The 26,947-nt window shown below is 43.2% G+C and overlaps 1 protein-coding gene across 1 annotated transcript in view; it reads left to right on the plus strand.

Moving 5' to 3' along the window:
- Window positions 1–26,091, plus strand: part of MCF2L2 (MCF.2 cell line derived transforming sequence-like 2) — a gene marked incomplete at both ends in the record, with an annotated part of 189,158 nt that extends 163,067 nt beyond the window's left edge. The window contains 8 exons of the mRNA XM_084232714.1: window positions 1,684–1,809; window positions 5,378–5,593; window positions 6,446–6,538; window positions 6,714–6,792; window positions 22,257–22,301; window positions 25,354–25,424; window positions 25,770–25,879; window positions 25,956–26,091. Of these exons, the coding sequence (XP_084088840.1) occupies window positions 1,684–1,809; window positions 5,378–5,593; window positions 6,446–6,538; window positions 6,714–6,792; window positions 22,257–22,301; window positions 25,354–25,424; window positions 25,770–25,879; window positions 25,956–26,091 (876 nt within the window). The remainder of the gene's footprint in view (window positions 1–1,683; window positions 1,810–5,377; window positions 5,594–6,445; window positions 6,539–6,713; window positions 6,793–22,256; window positions 22,302–25,353; window positions 25,425–25,769; window positions 25,880–25,955) is intronic.
- Window positions 26,092–26,947: the final 856 nt, after the last annotated feature.

Consider the following 26,947-nt stretch of genomic DNA (forward strand, 5'->3'; position numbering starts at 1 on the left):
GAAGAAATTTGTTGCTTAGCAGTGGGATTTCTTTTAAGTTTCCTATGGAACTTTATTTTTTACTAGAGAAACTTGAGACATGAGTCTCAAGAAGTAATCATTTGCATGCCCTCCTGCCCATTGAAATTAGAAGCAGCTCAAGGCACAGGTAATAATTTTATAGCAAGGGGAGCTAGCCTGTTAGAGGGATTTGAAGGTGCATATGAGGATTTTTCTGAGCCCACTCACATCATTCAATGTGAAACTAGACATCTGATGTATTTGGGGGACGAAGGCTGATAGGAAGAAGAGGAAGTAGGAGAAGTTGAGTCTCCTAACAGAAAGCTGAGTTTTTATATGTTAAGTGTAAAGTATAAGATGCCTGAATTTACAAAGATATAAATTCAGGAGAGAGTTATTGTTTTTCATCAGGAACTGAAGATATTTATTATGAGTAAGAAGGTAAAAATGCATGATTAACTGTTCACTGGAGGCAGCCTGAGCTGCTCCATTCATCAACACTGTCACTCATATCTCTGATCCAAAGGTGCTAATCTTCACTGCTTTGGTGTAGATATTTAAATATATATATATATATATATATATATATATATATCCCTTTGCTTACATCATGTTATGGAAGACAAAAATAGATGGAGTTATCATGGGAGTTAGTAAAGACCTATCTGTCCTTTGTTGTAGAGATTGCTGTGTTAAAATAAAATTAGAAGGAATCAAAAAACTTTTGTTTGCATTTACCAGATAACACATAAATATGTTATATAGATAGCAGGGGAATAAGATACCAACACCCTAGCAAAAACCTTTCAAGCAGAAACAATCATCCCCACACAGTGGTGATAATTAAAATGTTGGTCTCTTGAATTAGCCAGTTTCTGCTTTTCCACTTAATGCTGAGTCTTTGTGTTTGGGAGGTACAGGCCACATTGACTTACCTCCTTCATAGTGATAGAATGTGGGGGTGGGAGGGCGGGGAAGGGCAGAAGGGCAGAGTTGGGGAAGAGTTAGAGGCAAATGAAACATGTAAATCATTAGTAATCCTCTGTGGACAGCCCATTCCTTGCTCCGTTAATATTTTTTACAAATATCCTCCTCTTGGAATGGTGTTAGAATTTTACCCACAAGAATAAGACTTTCACATTGAATATAGAGACACGATGCTTATATTCGACTTTTAAAAACCTTTTTTTTATGGACGTGTCGTTGGTTTATATTGTTAGTATAGGAAGTATAGTTCCTCCCCCTTCAGGAAGTGCACCCACCACCAAAGCACCCGTAGTCCCAGACTGTGCTTTTCAATAGATCCTGGTGGTAAAGATGTAACACAGAGAGCAGCCTAGGTGAAGGGGCCAGTTTTTCATGCTGTAGAAAAGCTCAGTATGCTCAGTATTCCTGTACAGCAGGAATATCATTGCCATGATTTTATGAACCTCATTTTTCTTTAATACACTGTACAGAAGGTGTGGTGGATGATTTTGCTTTTGTATATATAACATATATTTAAACCAGCAAATATCTTTAGCCACCACTCTTTGGGGACAGGGAAACAGATCAATGTACCCACTTTTTCAGACACTTCCTGCTGGCTCCTGATCCCTGGCTCCTTATCTCTGACCTTTTTGCTTTCTTCACTTAGTAGATGGTTTACCTTTTAATATTCAACAAGACATTTGGTTTCTACAGAATGGGCCAAAGAGGACCAAGGATTTGGCATTCTCAGCTGAACTCCAGCAAGCTCTGGCTATGGTGGAGGATTTGATCAAGTCCTGTGAGTTGGCTATGGACCTGGCAGCAGTCAGTGGATGTCCGGTATGTCCCACAGCAAATCTTAGAACATTCACACAAAAGGCAAAGTTGAAGAATTGATCTAGGCTAAAGGAATTTGACTCTGGGGAAAGTAACTTAAGTCAGTGAGCAAACAAACCAATGCTACGAGATTCCAAGGAACCCCTACACATTTTCAGGAATCTTGGGTTGTATTCCTCGGGATCCTGAAATTGAGACTGATTCACTCTGGAAAAACCAGGAACTCAGGGGCCAAAGTGTACTTGAGTGGATGAATTAATAACTAAAACACCTAGAAAAAAATTCCTTTCTGGCATCTACATTTTTTCCTCTGTTGCATGCACCCAATTAGTTCTTAGTTTAATTTAATCATGGAAGCTTGAACAATACATCTATCTATTTTTATTGCACTAACAGTGGTTTCCAAAACTGTATGATTTAGAGATACAGAATCCCACTTCTTCAGATGTATGTTATCACATCACACCCACCACCACCATTCTCTGCCATAATTCATAAAAATTTTTTTCAACAAAGTTTGTTTTGTGGGACACTGATATATAATTTACTGCCTTCCATTTTGCACACACACACAGAGTTTCCCCTCTATTCAATCCAATGCATAAAATAGTGGTATGTTTAGTGTCCTTTTAAATCCTGACTTGCCAGGAACAAGTTCCAAAGTTGAATAGTGAAAGTGGAATGAAACATTTTTATTTTCTGTAACAAATTTATGTAGTTCAATAGAGGTATTATTTTATTGCAAATTTATTATGGGCTAGTGCCAGACATTTATTTCTTGTTTAAGTTCTCATTTTTCTTATCATAGTATAAGCTACAGATAAAAGGCTGAGAAGGGAATTTCCCTGTGCATTTCCCCACCCTCAGGACATCTATATCAAAGGATGGTTGTGGAATAATGAAGGAATTAAATAAGGAAAAAATGGAGATTAAATCATAATTATGGCACTAGCAATATGCCTGGTATATTGTACATGATGCACAAAAGTTCTACCTTTGACTTATTTGGTATTTAGTCTGGTTGGAAAAGAAGGAAGAACTTTACTTGTGGTAGTTGTAATTATCGGTACCTCTATCCTACATCTTCTGCTTTTTATTTCTGGACCAGGCTTTGTGCTGATTCATTTACATGGGTGTTTCTTACTTCTCTGTGCAAAAAGTATACAACTGTCAATGCCAGGAATGAAAACCTGAGCATCCTAAAGAAGTCTCTTTCTGGAGACTAGCTTCTCTCTTTTCTATCAGCCAGATTCTCCATTTGCCAATGTAGTCACATTTGAAATTCTTATATCAGAGCTCTTACCTACAAAATGTGCACACCTAAAAAAGGTAGCATTTACTAGCATATTTCCCATCATTCCCTACATAGATAAGACTGTCTGACTTTTCACCTGCTTATTTGTTTGGGGGTAGCCCCTTTGTTGTATCTCTGGACTCATATTCACCAGATTCTTCAACATAGCAAAGTAATGCCCACACTATTATATCACTGGTGGAAAAAACTGATTGAGGATATATTCATTTTCTAGAGCTCCATAACAAAACACCACAAATTATATGGCTTTTCTTCTTTCAAGGTCCAGGGGCTAAGAACCAAAATCAAGGTGTTGGTGGGCCAATGCTCCATCTGGAAGTTCTAGGAAAGAATTCTTTCTTGCTTTTCTTTTGTGGTTGTTGGCAATGGCTGTCATTCATTGACTTAAAGTTATGTCACTCCAGTTTCACTTGTCCTCACATGACTGTTTTCTCTCTGTGTGTGTTTCAGTTTTCTTATAAAGACACCAGTTTCTGGGTTAGGCTCACCTTAATCCAATTTGATCTCATTAACTCTATTTGCAAAGACTGTATTTCCAAATAAGGCCACATTCTGAGGTTCTAGATGGACATGAGTTTTTTGGAAGACACTCTTCAACCCAGTACATGGGGCATCACTGAATTAGATCACACACACACACACACACACACACACACACATACTTACACACTACTCATTAAATGCCAATAAATGAATAAATACTTTCCAAGGAACAAGTATCTACAAGAGGTTGTGCATGTGGTCTCTGACTTAAGACAGACTACAGACTGATTGGAAAGAATGGACATATATGAGCAACACACCCTTGGTTCTGCTCAGAGGAAGCCCACTTCTAGCTTCCCTTTGGAGGTGAGGTAGCCTCCATGCAAGCGTGCCTCCTGGCTAAGGATCATGTGTATGCACCTGCCCTGCATTAACATCATACAGCACTGGCCCCTTCAACCCCTGGGCATTGAGCATCTAGATATCCAATCCCATCACCAGCATGGGCCTGAGAAAGTTTATGTAAGACAAGCTAAAACACATGCAGCCCATGTGTTTTTGTGGGTCTGAACACCCAGTGATTCCCTTTCATGACCCCTGATAATGACAGGATTACTGGAAAAAACTGACCAGAAATCCTTGGGATGAATCCAAACCATGGCAGAGGCAGGTCATGGACTATTCCAGAATTCACAGTAGGTCTAGTGTCTTATGCCAGGAGAAACTGGGGTCTTACCTGTGTCCTGGGTATATCTAAATATTTACTATCCTCTCCCCTCTGCCCCCGTGTATTCTGTCCCATCAGTGTCTTTTCCTCTTTCACATACTTTTTAGTGACTCACCTTCTTCATTGCTTCACTTCCTTGTCTTTCATTGCACCATGTGAATGACAAGCATCTCACACTGACGACTTCTGCTGCTTACTTCCTACCCCTCAGTTCTCCAGTTCAGACAGGGATTGGGGCTTGCTCTCTGTAATCTTTATTACATGGGGCTATTGGGGTCAGGGGCTCACCCCTCTCCACTAGTCTTTGGAGAGTGTCCAGAGAAAGTGGAGTCACCTCATTTGGACTTCAACCTGATGTATGAGAAAGGTGGGCTTGTTGGTTGATGGGGAAGGCATCAAAGTATGTGCCCTTAGAGCCAAATAACTTTACCCAAAAACCTGTCTCTTGGCCTTGTTTTTGCACTGTCCACACACTCTGGAAAAAAAAAAAAACAGAGTTGAATATAATCACCTTTTCCATTACAACGTTTACCCTAAGCCTTCTCCCTTTAGAACAGATCTCGGTTCTCAGGTTCAAACAGATTTGAAGCAGGTGTTAGAATGCACATGGGGCACCTGGACCATCATGGGCTCATAATGCTGCAAAAATTTGTCCTCTCCTGAACATAGTAAAAAACTTAACTTCTTTTCCCTTTTAAGAAGATTTCCATGTATCTAACAAAAAGAAGAGGAAATGGAATTCTGTTAGCTAAAAGGAACTACAAAACAAAAATATTCATGTACCAGTATCTTTAGCCCCAGTATTTCTAGCATGTGTTTATTACCTTATACATCAAACTATTTGCTTACATGACTGAATGGTGCCTTGTTCAGTGAAGGTCCCAAAATTATGGCTTTGATTTAGTGTCAGATTAACTTGAGTGGCACTTTTAAGATTGTAAACCTCAAATAAATCTGCTTTATAATTTGAGAATAGGCCCCTAAGTGTTCTTTCCCTGCCAAGAAATTCAACGACATCTCTTTGTGTGCATCTGTGTTTCCAAAAGGATGACATCAGCGGGCTGGGCAAGCTGTTGCTGTGTGACTCTTTCAACATCTGGACAGTTAACAAGGATCGTTATAAGATGAAGGATTTTATTCGATTTAAGCCCAGTCAGAGGCAGATCTACCTATTTGAGAGAGAAATAGTGTTCTGTAAGATACGAACGGAGACCAGTGACCAGGGCTTTATTCCTCATCACAGTTTTAAGAAGTCCTTGAAGGTAAAGGGGTCCTGTCGTCCCTGGGGATCAGCACAGCCCTATGGCCAGAGATCTTGCTCTCTTTACAGATGAGGAAATTGAAGCTTAGAGAGGTGATTAACTTGCCAAATGCCACACAACAGAGCTAGAATCTATACCCAAGCTTGTCTGATGCCAGGGTCAGGGATTACAACACCTCATGAGACAGTCGGGGCTGGTTGGGAGGTGCCTTCATGGTAGGTAAAGAGTAGGACCTTATAGCAGACTCTGGGCAAACTAATTAGGAAAAGTACCCTCTTTCCTCCAGGCGGAGGAATGAAAGACTTGGTGATTAGAGTGTGGATTGGATTTCATGTTCTACCAGCCAAGCATCTCTGCATATAAATGGAGGCAGCTTCCCCAGGGGGAAGTAGAGTGTCAGGAGCCTGTGCCCATCCTAAGCATTGTCTCTGACCTTACAGGAAACTTTTGCACCTAGGGATGTCTGTCACACACACATGTGCTCATGTGACTTCAAGTTGTTAATTTATTCATAGTGGCATTTGTTATGTATGTTTCTTAATGGACACTGGTTCAGTTATTGTTATGCAGAGATTTATGAAGTACTTAAGTGTTAAATGATAGATGATCTCTTTGCTTAAAACCTGAAGCTACAGATCTAAATTTGGAAAGATATAGTCTGTGTTGTCCTCTGAAACAATCAACACAGATGAAGTTGTCTTCCTTGGGACCATTACCAGAGAACAGCAAACACGGAATCGGGATGGGAGAAGACAGCTATCAAGGGGCAAAGGAATAGAGGGTCTGGTGGGTAATTCTCAAAATGAAATAAGAGTATTGAAAATTTTCTTCTTTTTATTTTTTTAACAATAGTTGATGACACTTTCAATTCACCAACTTGGAAGGGGGAGCAGCAAAAAGTTTGAAATTGCCAACCATAATGGACTTGAGAAATACATCCTTCAGGTAAAGTTCAAGCCTCCTCCACAGGTATCCTCCACTCTTTCTCTGCTGTGTTCCCCTGGCTTAACAAGTGTTTTCTATCTCATTTTCTGAAAGGTCACCCAGAGTATTAAAGTCTTATGCAATTTATTCTCCAAGGGATCTGAAAATCATAGTGCTTTCTTATTTGTAATTCCAGGCAGCTTCGAAAGAAATCAGAGATTGTTGGTTTTCAACAATAAGTAAATTATTGCTGGAACAACAAAACAATATTAAAGGTAGGATATCCCCTGCCGCCTTTATTCTGGAGTTATACTGATTTCAACTTTGTGGTATGTGTGCAGATTAAGGATATTGTTGAAGAAAATGGTTTGCCAGGAAAATAACTGTGGACACAATTTTGTAGCGCCTGGAAAGACCTTCCTGCTTCAGACTGTGTGGGGTTTTGTGGCTGGGGATGAGCATGTCGTTTTGAGTTGTGTGCCCCACACCCCTTATTCCTAGTTGCCAAGGTCATTCTTCTCAGTCCTTAATCCTAAAGTGACCCAAGAAAATGTTAAAGGTGATGTTAATGGCCAGTACTACTTTCAGAGGCTTTACAATTTTTTTAAGTTGAGATATAATTAATATACCATAAAATGTATTATCTGAAGTGTAGAATTCGGTCAGCTTTATTCACAAGGTTGTGCCACCAGCACGACTACATCACTACTAATTTAAGAACATTTTCATCACCCTCCCCCAACTAAACACCCTTTACCCATGAGCAATCAATCCCCATCGCCCACTCCCAGCCCTTAGCAACCACTAATCTACTTTTTGTCTCTATGGAAATTTTTATTCTGGACATTGAATATAAATGGAATCATATAAAATGTGGCACCTTCTATTTAATTTCTCTCATTCAACTTAATTTGCTCAGTGTTCATGCGTGCAGTAGCATGTATTTGTGCTCCATTCCTTTTCATGGCTGCATGACAGCACCCTGAATGGAAACACCATGTTTCCAATCCATTCACCAGTTGATGGATATTTGGGTTGCGTGCACTTTGGGATATTGTGAATAACACTACCCTAGAAACGTGTAGACACTTTTTTGTGTGAACCCATGTTTCTAGAGTGAAAAGCATTCACTGATCATGTTGCTGACAATCACTTACTGCACATGTGTGGCAAACTCTAGACTCTGTTGTCTCGTTTCATCCACACCTTACCCAGTCATGATTTTTGTGACTTTAGAAATGCAAAAACTAAAACTAAGATAGATTTAAGTCTCTGGCCAAAGGTTTATCAGGCCAGGTTATCTTTGACTGCAGGCCATGAAGCCAACTCTGGCCAATCAGCTGAAAACAGAAGCTATAGAAATGATGTTGGTTGTTTCTTGTAAAAACAAAAAACCCACAAAATGTGCATGTTGACATTCAGTAGGGGAAGAAGGGGGTCACCACAGAGGAGGGAAGAAGACAAGATTAATTGGGTGCTATGTGGTGGGAGAAGTACGGGGCCTATACCTCTGGGGAGAAATCAAATACTGTCCAAAAATGAACAACAAGGTAAGAAAATAAATTTAATTTAAAAAAGAAGAAAACCAGAAAACAAGGCAAGAACAGGACAACTCCAAACTACTCAAATAGCTGGCGTGATGTTTCTAATGGGATAAATGGGCTCTACCTTTTAATCTGGCTTTACTCAAGACTCAAATCCTAGGAGAATCATTTTAAGTTGGCAGGAATACCTAGGAGAGACATAAGGGCAGGAGAACTGGATTTATATTTCTATCAAGAGAGAAAGCAACACTTTGTCCAGCAGGTGACAATTTCACTTTAGCTCTCACATCCTGTTAGTATAGCATCTCGAGATCAACCTCAAGTAAGAAAGACCTTCTCATATCTTCCCTGAGCCTGCACAAGCCCTGCACGTGAGCAGTAGCAGTAGATTCTCAGGCATATTTTGGAACTTTTCAAGGTCAGTATGGGCATTTCATTCCCAAGATTTTCCTTTTAAACTTTCTGATTAACCTATTTTTGCCCCAGCCGTTATCCAGTGCCCAGCCAACCAAGAAACGAAACAATCACCTCTAGTCATTTTCTACAAATGTTCCCAGGGAAAAATGTTTTAAAACTGGGCCACCTCAAAATTAGGTCTACTATAAACAGCTTTGCAAGTAGAGTATTCCAAAGAATCCCAAACAGGTCAAATAATGACAGTTCATGAGGAATGAAACTTTGAAGGTGCACTAACCCCATTCTGCCCCCTCACACAGCTGCCAGAATGCAAATTTTCACTGTGATCACAGGCTGTTGGGGGTCTGAGGCTATCATAGGGAAGGTAAGGAGAGATGGATCAGGGCAACTAAAACACCACAAAGCTCACTGTTCATACTGAAATTCAACTGTTGGGGAAATCCTCGCAAATTTCATCAATTGAGTGAGCTCTAATATTCCTGTCAGATAATATTGCCAGGGTTAAGAAATATTAGTCTCGTATGGAAAAATCTATGTCTTATCACTTTTACTGGCAATTGTTTGCATTTTTGGTAAGGAAAATAGCATAAAAATGAAAATTAACATTGTCTTCAGAAACTTAGCAAGAATGAAACAACTTCATACTCTTCTTACCTCATCTCTGGTCATCAGCTGGTTAGGGGACGAGAGTGGGTGCATTGTTAGGTGTGAAAAGAGACAGAAAAGGGCGACAGAAAACCATCACAAAGTTTTGTGTCACAACAACCAAGTTGATGTACACTGAGACCTCTGCCGGGGAATAGTCACAGGGTTATATAGTTTATTTAAATGTGTATAACAGTAAGATGAGGGGAATGATGATTTACTTTTGCTTTGAAACTATTGATAGTGCCCTAAATATATGTTATGATAATTGAATATGACTGTCCTGGATGCATAAAACAGAAAGTTGTAACAACTCTGGTTTAAAAAAGAAGTTACTTTGTTTTTTTCTGAAAACGACATGGTTAATCAAAAGGTTGTTTTAGAAATCCTTATTCCCTAGATCAGTGCTTCTCAAAGGGGATTTTGAGACAACTTGCCACTTTAACTTTTGTTCAGTTACTGACTGGGCAGAGGTTTCCTTAACCATCTAAAATCAATAACTTCCAGTCTTTGCCAAATGACTCTGTGTGGGTATCCAGGCACGCTTTCAACACTCAGCCAGGCAGAGACAATTCCACCTTAGCTTTCACTTCCTATTTATTAGAATTAGAATTGTTTGAAAGACTTGCTCCAAATGCATATTTCTGGATCATGCCCCCCCAGAACTGTGGAATTAGGATAGCTACAGTTAATGCCTAGGAATATGCATTTTCACTTATTAAAGTTTCTCTACAGAGCCTATTCTATTTTATTCTAAAATAGCTTCATTAATACACTGGAATACTACTCAGCAATTAAAAAAGATAAACTCGTGCCATTTGCAGCAACATGGATGGAGCTGGAAGGGACTATGCTAAGCAAAATATTGTGAGCCAGAAGGAGAAAGATAAATATCAGATGGTTTCACTTATAGATGGAATACAGGGACACCAAACAAAGGAGCAGGAAAAAGACAAAACTTGCAAGGAAGACATCAAACACTGTACAAAATAACCAATGAGCTAAGAAAATAAATAAATAAATAAAAATAGCTTTATTGAGGTATAATTGATAGAATAAACTTCAAATATTTAAAATATACATTTAATAAGACTTGATATACATACACACCTGTGAAAACTCCACCACAATCAAGATAATGAAGACATTTATCTCCCTCAAAACCTTCCCGATGCTCCTTTCTATCACCTTTTTTTCTGCCCTTGTTCATCTCCCTTTACTCCTTAGGTGATCATTGTCGCTTTAGAGTAGTTGATTTTTCTAGAATTCTATAAAAAGAATCAGACAATATGTACTATTTTTTGCATATGGGTTCTCTCAGCATAATTATTTTGAGATTCCTTCATGTTGTTTGTGTAACAATAGTATATCCCTTTCAATAGTATATCCCTGTGCAGTCCATTGTTTAGATATACCCCTCAATTCCTTTGTTAATTTACCTGTTAATGAACATTTTATTTGTTTCCACTTTGGAGGGGCTATTTTGGATAAAACTTACTATGAACATTCAAGAACAAATCTTCTTGTAGACCTGTATTTTCATTACTCTTGGGTAAATAAATATCTAAGCATGTCATGGTTAGGCCATATGGCAGGTGCAGGTTTAACTTTTTGAAATTGCTACATTCTTTTCCAAAGTGTTATATCATCTTACATTGCCATAGCAGTCTATGAGAGTTCCACTTGCTTGACATCCTCATCAACAATTGGTATTTTTTTTTTTAGTTTTATATCTTCTAAGGTATACACTGGTATATCTTGTGGCTTTAATTTGATTTTCTTAACCTCTTTTCATGTGCTTCTCTGTCATCCATGTAAATTCATTGGTGAAATGTCTGTTCAAATTTTTTGCTCCTTGTTTTCTCATTACTGAGTTTTGAGAGTTTAAAAATACCCCGGTTACAAGTCCTTTATTGGGTGTGTGCTTTGTAAATATTTTCTTTGAGTGTGAAATTTGTTTTTTTCATTCTCTTAAGAGTAACTTCTGAAGAACAGAAGATTTAAATTTTGATGAAATCCAATTAAGCAATTATGGCTCATACTATTAGTGTTGTGCCCTAAGAAATGTTTTTTTTAAGGTCACTAAAGTTTTCTCCTAGAAATTTTATTGTTCAGATTTTACACTTAGGTCTCTGATCCATTTTAAGGCTTTTCGAAGTATGATGTGAAATGTGGATTGAAGTTCAATCTTCTGCATGTTGATATCTAGTTGTTCCATTAACATTTTTCAGAAAGACTATTCTTTCCCCAATTGACTGTTTATATAAGAGCATCTATTTGTATAATAGCTCTATTCTGTTCCACTGATCTATCTTGGCTTTAGCACACTATCTTGATTACTGTAGCATTAAATAAGCCTTAAAATCACATCATTTGACTCCTCCAACTTAATTCTTCCTTTTTAAAATTCTTTCAGCTATTCTAAATCCTTTGGATCTCTGTATTTATTTTAGAATCAGTTTGTCAATTTTTACCAAAAAGCTTAATGAAATTTTGATTAGGGTTTTGTAAAATCTATAGATCAGTTTTGTGAGAATGATATCTTAACAGTATCAAGCTTAATTTAGAGTTTAAAATTTTAGCTGTTTCACCTTGCCCTACCTGCAGAAAAACACACATATTTGTTATGAGGACATGGTATCTATTCAGTTATTAACAATTCAGAACCACATTTTACATGTCCTCTTCAGGTGCTGGCGCCATGCTCCCTGGTTTGTGGCAGGAATGTAAAATCTAGATAAGAAGCAGAACCAGACTCTAGCGTGTAATTTAGAAAAAAAGAAACTAAACTACAAGGCAGGCCAGAGGTATGATCCTGGATCCTTCCTACTGCAGGCAGGCAAACAGAGGGTCAATTTCGCACTTTTTTTGGCAGCAGAACTCCACAGTAGGGCTTGCCAAGCAGGCTCTGATGAAATGTCACCAAGAGCGGTTCCAACAGCCAGGGCTCTAGGAACTCAGAGGGAGCATGGCACACTGAGTAAGCAGGAGCAGAGCCTCTGGCTGCTCCCTCAGAACCTCGGGCTGCTCCCTTAGAAGAGATGAGACTCCAGGAGCAGATTGCAGGGCCATCAGGCAATGGGGCAGGGAGCTATGGAAGATTCCAAGAGCAGGAATGTCAGGACCGTATGTCCTCTAGTCCTTTACACAACTCTGATACATATGACATCACCCTGTTCACTCCTACAGGGCCCTACACAACCCTCAACCTTGGGGAGTGCTGGGCATAATCACTGTTCACTCTGGCAAGGCATACGGGGACCCCAGCGACCTGGGCCCTCAGGTGTTAAGATGGACACTGGGAGCCCCTGAGGGATGTGGAGTCTGCCAGGCAGAGGGGCCTTGTGCCCAGGAGTTACAGAGTCACAGAGGGTTCTTGCAAAGAGAGGAGAGTGAAACCCCTGGATGGAGTCTAGCAGACTCCTGGGAAACTCTCCAGAGGCCTAGGGAGACTGAAGGAAAGATTAGCCCCCAAAGGAAGGGCTCTGGGGTAGGCAGCTCCACAAGGTGGAATGCAAGACAAAGCCCCAGTCCGGGCAGAGAGCCAGAGCACAGGGCCTGGAAGGCCAGACTGCAATCCCATCCCCCAACTGGGCAAATAGAACAGTCACAGGCGATACAGGGTGGGCCCTGGAGCCCTTCACAGTCACTGAGCTGCCTTGAAGTGAGCGTGTTCAGTGAGGATTTGGAGCCTCAGCCAGTCTCGTGGGTAGAATTGGGGGAGATGAGGCTGAGGGGGAGGGAGGCCCAAGTGTCAGGCTGGGGAGAGAGTTTTTATGCTGGTGTAGGTAATGGGGAGCCTCTGGGGGTTGAGACCTCGTGCTGTGCTCAGAGCTGGGACATCTGAACAAAGAACATGTTATCACTGTCCCCAGAACATATGATCTTTCTCTCACTGAGTCATATAATTTGGGTTCAGGTGGTAGAAATAGATGTTTGTTCCTAATTCAGGGCCAGTAAAGCTAACCTTGGAAAGAGAGATGGACCCAGAATCAGTATTCTGGGCACCCAGCACAGAAGGCAGAGAAGTGGGCGAGCATGCCAGAAACCAGTAAGCAGGGACTGCAGCAATGTTTTCTGAATTACTATGGCCAACATCTATATAATTATATATAAGTATATATTTTCTCTTTGTGTTTATGGATGCATAAAATTTGTAAAAATCAATTCAAACTGGCTTAAATTTGAGAGTACTGATTTAAAAAAAATCAGTTCAGGGAAATCTACAGTTTGAAGGAGGCACTGCTGTGTACTGATTTTTTTTTTATGTCAAATGTTACAGTGTTCCCATTGATTATACAGGATGGCTCTTATTGATTTTTTCAACATTCTCTGCCTTTTCAACCCACTTCTCTGCCTTTTCAATATTTAGCTTATTACAAGAAACTTCCAATTAAAAACAATATATGTTTCCTAACCCCAGGCCTTGGGTATCTTTCCTATTATTTTTGTTGTGTCACCAGTTGCGGTCACCTCTGCCATTCTAAAACCTTGATCGCCCTTGCTTCTGACTGTTAGATGACTCCTACGAGCACCTCCAGTTCTATTCCTGCTTTCACTAGACTGCCCTGCCTCGCCAACATACCCTCTGATGTTAACATGTTCAGAGTCCCTTGCTCCACTCAGAACTCTCGATCATTAGTCCTCTCTCTACTCGTCCTTGTCTGGAGGAAGATCCACTCACACTTCTTCAGGGTTACATTCTCACCAATGCTCCTTCTCCTATCTATTCTTGCCCACTTAGAAACTTTCTCCATCTGAAATTCCTCTTCTTGTCCAAGGCACTCAGGAGGTACCCAATAAATTCTTATTGGATAAACCTTTGACTGTGATCCAATTCAGATATAGGAGCCTGCTTCATTTTTGTAGACTCATTGGCCTCATCCGAATGGAGGTACCCCAGGCCCTAAAATAAAGAGATGACAGAAGTGGAAAGGGGTAAGGGAGCTGGTAGATAGCTGAGCCTCTCTTTTTCTTCTCTGCACCCCTGATTTTTTTTTTTCAGATTTTTTTTTATTTTAATTAATAAATTTTATTTTTATATTCCCCATACAATTGCAATCCCCCCATTCTGACCCCAATCCCTCCCCTCCCGCCCCCCACCCCCCAAAAAGTGTCTCTGGTTCATAGTTTTTGTTGATTTTGATTTTGATTTTTTTTTTTAAAGATTTATTTTATTTATACAAGAACCAGGGTACAGGCCAGATGCACAGGGAGGGTGAGAGGATTCACCAGAGACAGAGCAGGAACAGAACAGGCAGAATGACGAAATGCACTGCTGAGGGGAGCAGTGGGAGAGACAGGAGAGGTCTGCTCGCCATGTGGGTTGCTCCGAGGCGTGTCTCAAACCGGCACTGCAGAGGCTGCGGACAGCCTCACAGTGCTGCACTCAACCGCTCAACCACCTGTGCCACCAGGGAGGCCCTGCACCCCTGATTTTGTGGAATACTCCATTGCAGCACTTAGCATGCTATGTTATACATTTATGATGTGTTTACATTTTTCTTCCTACTCAACCATGAATTCTTCTAGGGCAGAGAGGTGGTCTTATTAGTTTTAGCTTCCCTCGGGCCTCATACCATACAAGAGCCTGACACTCATATATGTGCTCAGTAAATGTTTAGTGAACAAACAAATAAAAGTGCTCATTGAGTAATCGCAGCCTAGCAAACTACTCTGCAAAGCCTAAGGGCAGAGGGCTTTAGCTCAGGGTGCATCTTACTCATCTTGGAACTTCAGTATTTAGCAAATGTTTATTTGCTAAACTAATCTAACCCAAATGACCTACTATAGTAGTTGGCATTTCAGGACAGGGAAGAGGAGAAAAGGGAGCTATAGTGAAACAGCTTTGGGGAAGATGAAAGGGGATTTCTCCTCCTCACTTCTCCAACTTGAAGAAAATTTGCAGTCAGTTAGTTGCTGATTGTTCTTCAAACATCCCCTAGCTTGCTGTCATCCACAGAGCAGGAACCGGTTTTAAGCTAAAGGTTAGTGAGGAGGATAAAGCAGCTCCTCTATGCTTTAGACCAGAGAGGATCTGGTGTGAGTCAGCCCTACTCCAGCTGGTACAGGGACGAACACATGCACCATCGAAGATATGGAATGAGGTACCAGTAGCAAGGAAAATCTGGATTAACGGTAGGATGGAGCACAGAAGCTGTGGGAAGACACCAGTTGCTTAGAAGCTGAGCAAGATATCACTTGAGTCTCAGCCCTTCCTTAATTATGTGAGTGAGAAAAAAGGTATAAAATCAATTTCCTGCTATTCATTTGTGAAACTCTAATTAGTACAGAATTAAAATGCAGGACAGATGTTTTGCACAGAGAAGTGATTTCTTCTTGGAAGAGCTTTCCTCTTAAGCCACTTAGGCATAAAGGCACTGCCAGGATGCCCTGCTTTGGAATAGAGACACTGCAAGTTGGCACTTTGTTTCTTATCCTATCCGGGCATTATGGAATTACCTCCTCCTGTAGCTTTCCACAGCCAGGTAAGGAGCGCTTGATTCAGGTGCTTCCCCACAAGACTTCAGGTCCAGTGTCATGTCATTCTTCTGGTAGGCAGAATGGGGTATGAGACCAAAATAGTAAAGCAGGTGCGGAGGCGGGCCTCCCCGGTGGCACAGTGGTTGAGCGCTGGGTTGCGAAGCTGCCTGTAGCCTCTGCAGCACCGGTTCGATCCCTGGCTGCTCCCCGGCCACAGGAGGAGAGTCCCACATGGCCCGCAGACCTCTCCTGCCGCCCGCTGCTCCCCTCAGCAGTGTGTTTGGTCCTTCTGCCTGCTCTGCTCCCCGCTTTGGCTCTGGTGAATTCTCTCACCCTCCCCTGCTTCTGACTGTACCCAGTGCGTGTATAAACAAACAAACAAACAAACAAACAAACAAACAAACAAACAAATAAATAAATAAAACATGCCTCTATTAAAAAAAATTAAAAAAAAGCAGGTGTGGAGGCACTTTTTATATTTTGTATTTTAATAACATAATCTATTATATGTTTATAGGGTTTTTAATGTGCTATTTTGTTGTCATCTTTTCTTTTCTTGACTATTTAAAGGCAATCTTTTCCAAAAGACTTTTTACTCTATGTTTTTACAAAGGCCCATACTAAGAGTTTTGGGGATTTAGTCATTGAGATTGTAGTTTGGGATTAGTCAAACACACAGTAGTATTGTAGAGCTATTGAACCTCACCCAGATCCTGATCAGGTGGCTACTCATTGTCCAACTGCTATGAAGTTAGCTGCTAACAGCTTATAGTTGTGCCCTTCTGGGAAATGGCCTCAGCTGCCCAGGGGCAGCTAACCAGGAAATTGAGGTTATGCCCCCAAGAGTGGCTTACAGCCTGCTGACCGATTCTGCATACAAAAGCTACCTCTTCTGCCTCAAGATGGGACCTCAGGAGCCATCCCTGCTGCAGAGTTTCCCCTGAGATCAGCCTCAGGCTGGGGTTTGGCTGGTTTCTTCCTTTTCCTGTCTTCTGCCCTCAGTGCCTTACAGTTTTCATCTGAAAGCCCTTTCTCCATAACTTGCTTGCACAATCAGCTTCTGGGGAATTTGAACTAAGACAGTACTAGAGGTCCTAGAAACAATGGACTTCTGGTGTTGGATCACCTGCTGGTCAAATGGCAAGGAGGATCATATTGTTGGTGAGGGGTAAAGTGTTGCATGGGTGGGTTATTGAGGCTGTTGTCGTTTTTGGAGTTAGTGGGTTTGGAGTGTGGGGTCCTTGGGTTTACTCTTGGAAAGGTTTCACCAGAGCTCCCCTTTCAGCGACACACAGCGAGTTTCCCAGGCAAGTTTCTCCACAAGACAGAGACGTTAGTTATATTTAAAGGGCAGGTTTATTAGGGAAAGGGACAGAAGAATAAGGGACCCTTGCATAGACACAAGCAAACAAGCAGAGCTTCCCCAAAGGGACAGGTTTGCTAAGAGAGGCCTGCATGGTTGCAGGCGGTCAGCCTTGAGGAGAGCTGCCTCCACTGAGGAAGGTCAGTGAAGAGACCGCTGAGGGAGGTCGGGGAAGAGAAGTCCCAGCATGGTACAGGTCACGGGCAGGCAGAAAGCTGCTGCAGAGGAGAGAGTTGGTGAAAAGAAGAATCTGCATAGTCACAGGTGGGCAGACAGAGTGCTGCCCCAAGCCTGTGCAGAGCCTGCACTGAGAGTCTATTGTTTGGGAGGGGCTCACTCCTTGTGAACCTTCAGGTTAGTAGCTGATTTTGGATAACTAAGTAGAATCAGAAAGGGACCGGAGATTCCACAATGGGCTCAATCTCTATATTTTTACCTTTGGATGCTCTCTGATACCTTCTTGGATGTTATGCTTTGTAATCTAGGTGTCAGCGCCTAAGGATCTTGGTTTCCATAGCTGGGTCAATGGCTATGCTAATCTCTTCTATCCCCACCTCCATGTATGAGCCAGGTTTCTGGTCTTAAGGCACCTCCTTTTCAGTTTTTTCTATTCCTGTCCTCCATCAAGACCTTTGGTCCCTGGCCTGTGGGAGTGGTTTCATTAATGAGATCTACACCCATGGTGACCGGGGAGCAGTTACAGGTAGAGAGGGATCTACCAGCTGGTGCAATGTCCCTAGCATTTAAGAGGTTTGAGGTAAATGTGAACTATCAGGACCAATGGGAGGCTATTGCTAACCACCTCTGATGACGAAAGTGACAGATTCGTTAATCACCAATTTTAAAGCACAGTATGAGACTCAGAGGTCCTCCTTGCCAAAGTTCAGCCTTCATCACCTACAGCAGAGCACAGTGCTTAAGAGAAGGAGGAATTCTTAGGCTCAGCAAGTCTGTGACCAATCATTTTGGGCTCCTAGTGCCAGTAGATAATCAGGAAAGTCACAGCCAGACAGGGAAGATGTAGGATCCTATAAGCTGGGTGAGGATATCTGGATATATGCCCTTGATCTTCCTGGGCTGGCAGACACGGTCCCCTTGTTGAAAGAGAATCTTCTCTTCCTTCCAAAATTACATAGAAACTCAGATGAAACAAACAAGATAGTGCTTGCCTTTCTCAGGATGGGTCCTTACCTCTCCTTCTTGACCCTTCTCTGAGAATTACCAACATTAAATTACAAAACAATAAACAGCATCAAATTGCAAGATTATCTAATTAGGGAAGAGGCACATAGACCTATTAATGTTCTGCAGAGAATATCTATTGCAGAAAAGTTTCCAGACAACCAAGCTGAATGGATGACTTGGCCAACAGGTGTCATCCAGCTCCTTACTCAGCATCCTGAGGCCTTCACAATGGGCTCATAAATGGAGAAACCTTGGTAGCAGAAACAGAGCTCTCCATGGACCCATCAGTCCATTTCACTTGCCTATGTACAATTACATCTGGGCATGGGAATATTGGGAGATGTCCAGGGGATCATCTGAGCCCTAAACACATTCCCCTCTACCTGTTAGTATTTCTGACCTCCTGCTGTTGATCTATTACCTCCTCCACTGTGGTCTACTGGCATGAGGACAAAGATAGAATTCCTCAGGCCAGAAGCAATAGAGCCTGGTGGGAGAATTCTTCTAAAAGCTCAAGCAATGTAATGACAGAACAGTCTCAGAATAGGTGAGAATGCTATTTCTAGTGCATTTGGCTAACATAAAGAAGTTAAGCTAGGGGCCTCCCTGGTGGTGTGAAGGGTTAAGATGCAACCTATGAAGCTATCCGCAGCCACTGCAGCACAAGTTCAATCCCTGGCCAGCCAGGGAGCAACCCACATGGCACAGCAGACATCTCCTTACTCACCCGCTGCTCCCCTCAGCAGTGTATTTCATTCAACCTGCCTGTTCTGCTCCCCACTCTGTCTCTGGTAAATCCTCTCATCTCCCACACCTCCAGCCTATACCCCAGTTCTTGTATGCATAAATAAATAAATCTTTAAAAAAAAAAAGAAGTTAAGCTAATAGTATTTTACTAGCTCAGAGTGTTAGGGGGAAAAGGATGTCCTAAAGCTAATTCCATACAGACTTTGTGGACTCCACTCCCACCCCAGGCCAAAGCCAAAGACATTGGGAAAGACAAATCCCATCACCACCAAAGGGAAGGTGGCTGGGACCTGACGGTGGGGTTAAGCAGCCAGGTTGGTATAAAGCCAGACACGTGGGCTTTGGAGGGGGTCCCCCATTTTGGCTCTCCGCCAGCTAGCAGCGTCCTCCGGTCAGCTCTGAGAGTGCCTTTGGGTTTCCAGGTCGGCGGATCGGGTAGGACGCATTAAAGACTTTATTTCCCTATTTTCTCCCTGAGTTGTACATTTTCCTTATTTCCTTTTCCCTTGTAAATAAACCTTTTATTAACCTTTTGTGTGTGCCTGTAGTGGAGTATTAATAAGTCCCTTGTAAGTGCGCAGGTGAGGACCCACAGCCAGGCAACCCGTTCAGTATTGGGGCTGCCCTATAACAAGAGTATGCTGAAATTTTTGAATTCTGAATTGTTTTGCCCATGATTTGCAAAGCCCTGGCCATGAAAAATGCATATATTTAACAATGATGTACACCTGGAACTTACATAATGTTATAATGCAACTTTACTCCCCCTTTTAAAAATGAGGGAGGGGAATAAAAAAGCTACATCGAATGTGAGTAACCATTTTGCCATAAAGAAAACTGGAAAAATCTGTTTTCAAATCCTTGAGCATTCCCCACCTTCCATGTCTAACTGTGCGTCCCTTGTCTGGGCCCTCAGGGTCTTGGAGGGAGGGAGGTACTACTAGAATACCTATGGACCATCCAGTATAGGACATTTCCTGATTTTTGTGGGATTTCCTTTTAGGTCTAAATAATTCAGTTACTTTCATTATTTTTATTATTTATTGTTATTCAAACTTATTTCATGTATTATCAGATTATAATAAAAAATAAGTTCTAACAGCCTACTCTAGTGAGATTGTGCATTATTTTAGATATCCAATTGGTTTTAATGATTTTAGGTTTCCTTTTCTGAAACAACATAAAAAGAACATATATGTACAGTCTCAAAAATTTAGAAAAGTATATAGAAATGCAAATCAAACAGAGTCAGAAATAACTGCTCCACACTTTTAACTCAGACTCTTTTGTCTATAGAAATGCATATTTTAAAAATTGGAGCTATGATATGTAGTTTGGAAGGTTTTTTGTTTTAATCTTACTGATTAAAAATTCCCATTAAATCTCTGATGAAATGGGCAAGGCTTTGACTGAAAACTACTAAACAGGTGGCTTGTTCTTGACACCTGCCACTCACCTTTGGGCTGTTGAGGGCAGCTAATTAGAAGGTAGTTTCTCCGTTGTAAAGTTCTTTTGCCCAAAGTCCTAACAGCTCTGAGAATCTGAGATAGCAAGCTTAGACTGCCCTAAAAGCTAGTAGGGACTTTAGCAACAGAAAATGCACTAAAAATATGTGCTATTAGAATATTTGGAATCTGAAAGCAATTAACTGAATTGTTTGGGAGCTATTTGCTTCCTGTTGACCAAAGGCAGGTGTGCAAATTGATGGATACTTCAGATACAAACCACCCTAGGTGTCCAAGTTTATTGGCTGGGCCACTACCCATGGAAACATACTGGAGTTCTTGCCATGTATGAGCTCCCGAGTGTTACTAGAATGGATTAGGCAGAAAGTGAGCAGTGTTGCTTGACAGTTGAAGGCTCAAGCTCTGAGCTCATAGACCCTAGTTGAAATCCAGCTCCATTTTATTTTTGGATGAATTATTTCACCTCTTTGTGTTTAACTTCTTTTTATTATAGAGCAGCCCCGATATAAAACGGGTTGCCTGATTGTGGGTCCTCACCCATGTGCTTAAAAGGAACTTATTAATAGTCCACTACAGGCACACACAAAAGGTTAATAAAAGGTTTATTTACAAGGGAAGGGGAAATGAGGAAATGTACAACTCAGGGAGAAAATAGGGAAATAAAGTCTTTAATGCGTCCTAGCCAATCCAATGACCTGGAAACCCAATGGCACTCTGAGAGCGGGCTGAGTGCTGCGCGCTGGCGGAGAGCCAAAAGGGAACCCCCCAAGGCCCCACGTGTCTGGTTTTATACCAAACCTGGCTGCTTAACTCCACCTTCAGGTCCCAGCCACCTTCCCTTTGGTGGTGATGGGATTTGTGTTTCCCAATGTCCTTATGGCTTTGGTCTGGAGTGGGGGTGGAGTCCACAAAGCCTGCATGGAATTAGCTCAGGACATCATTTTCCCCCTAACATTTTTATCACTTATTTTACAAAATGGAAGTACTGTTGTATAGTCTTGCTGCAAGAATTAAATGAGATGACTCTTTGCACTGATTGATGTTAGCATTTTATCATCAGCAACTAGTTACTTGTGCTTGTCCTTTAGCGGGAGGAAGAAAAGCTTAAGACCTAGGCATTGCTTTAAAGAAGTTCTGGGCCGCCAACCCCACTCACTAAGTGAAAATGAAATACTTGTTTGTGTGATGGTGGTGATTCTTTAAGAGTTTTGCATAATTGTAAGGCATAGAGAAAAATCTAATTTGAAATAAAACAACGTGCCCATTTGAAATCTATGGGGTAAGAGCTGATGCTGAACTACCAGGGTCTACGTAGTCCTGTTGTGCCATCTAGTGGACAGTAAGAAAAAGGCATGACTTTATTCAAAGTGTAATTTTCTGAATACCAAAAACCTGTAGTCTAATGAGACAGTTTAAGTTGATGAATGGGTTCAGTTGTTAACAAATTTTATTTACTTTTATAAGCAAAAATAAAACTTAGAAATCTAAACATTAAGTGCTAAAAGTAAGTTCCTTAAACCCTTTAAGCTTATGTGATGTGGGTTATAAAGATCACCCATGGAGGGAAAGAGAAACCAGTCCTTACAGCATTTCTCATATTTCCAGTTCTTCTCACAGACACTTTTTATGCTTATTCTGGTACATGGACTGGGGGTGCCCCAGAGACTTGGAGTCTCTCTTCCCTACACACCACAGAACTTTGACTAATCTGACATTTTTCAAGAAAACAACTTCCAGTTCAAATTTTGCTATAATCAAATTGAATATAGGCCAAGCGCCTGTGTGTTTGCTTTGGTTTTTCTGGTGTGTGTGTGTGTGTGTGTGTGTATTTGCTCTTGTGTTTCCTTTTAAAGTTATTTATTACCTTCATAATCTGTTTCTTTCCCCAGATGTTTGTGAAGATGAAGACAACAGCAAACAAATCTCCCCCAAACGTAAGTATAATAAAAGCATAGCTGGTGCTAGTGCTGTTCTGAGACCTTTTCTTGAGGATTATTGTAATGATTATTAAAATTAATCACAGTAGATGTTATTTATTAAATTTCTATGATATACCAGACAATTTATTATATAAATATTTTACTAACCTTAATATCAACACTGCAAATAGATATTGTTATCCCCGTTTTAGAGACAGAGAAACTGATGCTCAGAGAGGTTCAGTGGCTTACCCAAGACCACACAGCCAGGGAGTGAGTGGCACAGCCAGAACTGCACTCAGGTCTGACTGGCTCCAAAGTCCCTGCTCCTGCCATGGGCAACAGACCTTTCCCTTATTACTCGTGCCCATCACCTGCCAAACCCTGGCCTGAGATTCTGGTGTCTCCCCAGTGCTGCCACATCCACAGTACTTAAGTCTCTTAGCACACATGGTGCCTAAGCCTCTAAGCACCACACAACCCACGGCCAGTGAGTCCAAGAGGAAGGGCTTAAATATGGAGACAAGAAGGATAGAGCAAAAGGCAGTCATGAGCTGCACCTTCATATCCTATAAAACCAGGGGCATAGACGAAGGACGTTCTTAGACTAAGGTCTAAGAGTTCTGGGTTTCTTCCAGGAGCCATGGGGGCGCTGGGTGGATAGAGTATTGTCTCTGCTGCCAAACACCCAGGGCTCCCCAGAGCAGCTGTGTCTATTTCAGAAGACTCTCTCCCTCAAAGGGTCTGTTGTGAGGTAATTGTGGGTGACTCCATCACCTTCCACAGCCCTTTTCCTCCTCTGTCTCCCAGAATGGCCAAGCCAGCCTAGGAGCAGAGAATGGACCAGAAGCACACAGCATAAGGGTCATATTTTCCATGAACCTGTTTTTTTGTTGTTGTTGTTTGTTTTTTTAATGATTTATTTTTATAAGCACTGGGTACAGTCAGAAGCACGGGAGGGTGAGAGAATTCACCAGAGGCAGAGCGGGGAGCAGAGCAGGCAGAAGGATCGAAGTACACTGCTGAGGGGAGCAGCAGGTGGCAGGAGAGGTCTGCGCACCATGTGGGACCCTCCTCCCATGGCGGGGAGCAGCCGGGGATCGAACTGGTGCTGCAGAGGCTGCGGGCAGCTTCATAACCCAGCACTCAACCGCTGCGCCACTGGGGAGGCCCTCCATGAGCTTGTTTTAACTTGATAACTGTATTTGTGTGCACTGTGTTGGGATGTAAAATTTGCATCTCCCTGCAGTTGCACTCTGAGTATAGAAAACCCTGCTATAAACTGAATGAGGTTCTGGGCCTCCCTGGTGGCGCAGAAGTTGAGCGCTGGGTTGCGAGGCTGCCCGCAGCCTCTGCGGTGCCGGTTCGATCCCTGGCTGCTCCCCGGCCTCCGGAGGAGGGTCCCACATGACGTGCAGACCTCTCCTGCCGCCCCGCTGCTCCCCTCAGCAGTGTATTTCAGTCCTTCTGCCTGCTCTGCTCCCTCCTCTGGCTCTGGTGAATTCTCTCACCCTCCCGCGCTTCTGACTGTACCCAGCGCATGTGTAAACAAAACAAACAAACAAATAAATAAATAAAACATGCCTCTATTAAAAAAGAAAATGTGGATAGAGCCTCTTAAAAAAAAATAAAAAAAATAAACTGAATGAGGTTCCTGTGGGAACCCACACATCCCACATCTTCACCTGTGGTACCAGATGCCCAGGAAGCCGTCTGTGCTGACAGCGCATGGCTGGAAGTGGCCTGTGGGTGCCAGCAGTACTCGCAGGATAAGCCTGTTTCCAGGCACAGGCAGCTCCTTGCCTGGAGGAGGGGATGGCCGAAATGACCCCTGAGATAATGCACTAGCCCATGAGCACCCCTCTGTGACAGCCCTGGGCCCGCTGAAGGCCCTCCCTCCCCTACAGGGTCAGCAGAGAGTCAGGAAGGAACCGCCAGCCTCAGGGCTCCTTCCACTCAGGCTCACATTTACCAATGGAGTGGCTGGGACTTGTCAGGCCTGTGAGTCCTGCCTTGCCTCCTGCCCTGCCCAGCCAGGCTGCAGACCCAGGAGATGCAACCCTTCTGCCTTGCAGGGGATGGGCAAAGGCATGGCTTCTTCCTCCCTTACAGCCTTTCAGCCAGACCCTCCTCCCTTCTTACTGTGCTCCTAATGGAAGGGGACCAGTCTTTGGGGCTTACTGGGGGTACCCCCATGTCACACCTGGAGGAGGGCAGAGGGAGGCACCTCCCTGACCCAGTTTCTCCTCTGCCCTCCACCCTTCACTCTCCATTCTCACCATGGCCTGGGACCAGGAATGGAACCAGGCTTTGCATCAGTCCAAGAGGACTATGACAGCTGCCAGGGACACCTCCGGCATCAGAGGGGTTTTCTGGAGCCTTCCAGGAAGGGCTGACCCCACTACTCCCTTTGACCTGCTTTGGTCCCAGAATACAGCTTGGAGGGCCTCCAGGGAGAAGTTGGGGAGCTCAACTTTATTCCCTGAGATAACTGTGTGCTACCTACTCCCAGCTGCTGGCTCCTGCCACTCCCTCTCTTCCTGCCTCACTCTGCTCAGAAGGCCTCCCTGCCAACATCCTGCCCACCCTCACGGCCTGGCCATCCTCCCCCTGAATTCTCTCTGATGGAAACTTGCCTGCACCCAGATCCTGTGGATCCTTTTCTCACTGACCCTCAGCCTGGGGCGGCCTCCCCTGGCATTTATGTGGATGTTCCTGCCCTAACCTGCCTTGTGGGCAGTGTCGGGGCAGAGATCACGACTTATTTAGAGTGGGGTAAAGCGGGAATGTCTAGGATGCAGCTGCAGTTTACAGGCCAAGGGAACTGAGCCCCGTGATTATTCCTCTCTCATCTCAAGTTTCCACGGGACATGTCTTCTGGGTCACAGCTCAGAATGTCAGAGCTGGATGGGGAAGCTGGAGGTCACACACCTGCTCCCTCAAGGCCAGGTGAGGCAGTGCTGGTCCTGGGACAGGAGTTCCAGATGCAGAGAGTGGGTTCCTGATCCCTGGCACTGCCTGCTCCCTCCTGCCAAGGACCACATTCTTCCTTTTTTCTCTCCCCAAGGCTCCTCCTTGGACACCTTTGACGATTGTGATGGTGCAGAAGATATGGAAAAGGAGATCAGTGCCCTGAGTGTAATTTATTTCCTTCTTCTTTCCTGTTCTCTCTCATTCCTGCTTCTCCTGCCTCCTCTTCCTGTCCCTAACCTCTCCTTCCTTTACTTGATTCTGGGCCTCATCCAGGACGCTGAGGTCACTAGGTCTGCAACGTGGCTCAGACCCTCCCAGGCCAGCTTGCTCCCCATCACCCTCTCCTTAGCTGTGAAGGTGCTGGTCAAATTAGGGGGCTCCTGAGTGTACCAGGTGGGAGAGTTGGGGTGAGCCCCGTGGGCCCCACCCTGCAGCGGATCACCATGTGGGCCTGGTGCAGGCTGGGCACCCCTGCACTAACCCCGTGCCCCGCTGTCCCCTCCCTTCCAGCTCTCGGGACTTTTCCAGATGGATGACAATTATGAAACCTGTTCTTCCAAATCTGCTCTGGAAACGGGAGAAAGCCTCCAGGGAGAAAAAGACGGCAATGAGCAAGACTCGTGAGTGTGAGACAGCGAAGAAAAGTAAGCAAACTTGTTAGCCATTGCTTCTCTAACTTTCTTCTTGGAATTTCAGGACAACAAACAAAACTGAAGAGAGTGTTGGGGAGCCCACTGGGTTGCTCCCCCTTGCCGGGGAGACGACTAGTTTCCAGGCAAAGGCCGTGGGAGCGAAGGAAGCCTGCCTGCAGACCCCCGCGGCAGAGAACTGACACCCGTTCCAGACAGCCACGCTCCGGCTCAGCTGAGCAGCCCAGGCCGCCTTGGTACGGGAGAGGCTGCTGTGGTCGCTGATGGCGGTGCCGCCTCTAAGCAGAAAGCAGCCAAGTGGCCTCAGAGCCTCTGGATCTGCGGGGTTGACAGGGCGCGCCCAGGGCTGCCTTCCAGGAACTTGAAGAGCTGCTCTCCACCTTCCTTGCACCCTGGGCACCAGCAGGACCATGCGATGCCTGGGCCCGCGAGGATTAGCCCACCCAAGACTGGAGGGCTCATTCCAGGGGTTCTCAAGGCAAAGGGCCGGTGGGGGAAGAATTCTTTGGCAAGCTGTCTTGTGCATTGCAGGATGTTTAGCTGCATCCCCCGCCTCTACCCACTAAATGTCTGTCCAACCCTACTCACTCACCCAAATGGGGACATCAAAACTGCCGTCAGAGAATGCCCAAATTCCCATCGGGTGCCAGTGGAGAAATGGGTTGAGAACCTGTTTTCTGAACTTTGGAGGTGCCTGAGCACCTCAAACGCTGCTGGCACAACCCTGCGCTCTCCTGCAATCTCGGCAAGAATGTTCATGTGGTGCTTGTGTAACTTTGTGCCAGGATTGTTCATCTCAGAGAGGGGTGGTTATTCGTCAACATCTGAGATATTTATGTTTCGGTTTATTAGCTTTTAAATTCGTTCTCTTCAGTTTAATTTTAGTTTTGTGACTTTTTAGTTAATTTTCGCTTATTTTAATTTTCTAGGTATTTAATGTTAAAGTGTTTAAGTAACGTGTTTATAAATTCTTTTATCTTCAAGGTTGTTTAGTTTTTGAGATACTAGTTTTTCAGTTACTTACTTATGGTTATTTTG

Source organism: Talpa europaea (assembly GCF_964194135.1).
Source record: "Talpa europaea genome assembly, chromosome: 4".
NCBI classification, from domain to species: Eukaryota; Metazoa; Chordata; class Mammalia; order Eulipotyphla; family Talpidae; genus Talpa; species Talpa europaea.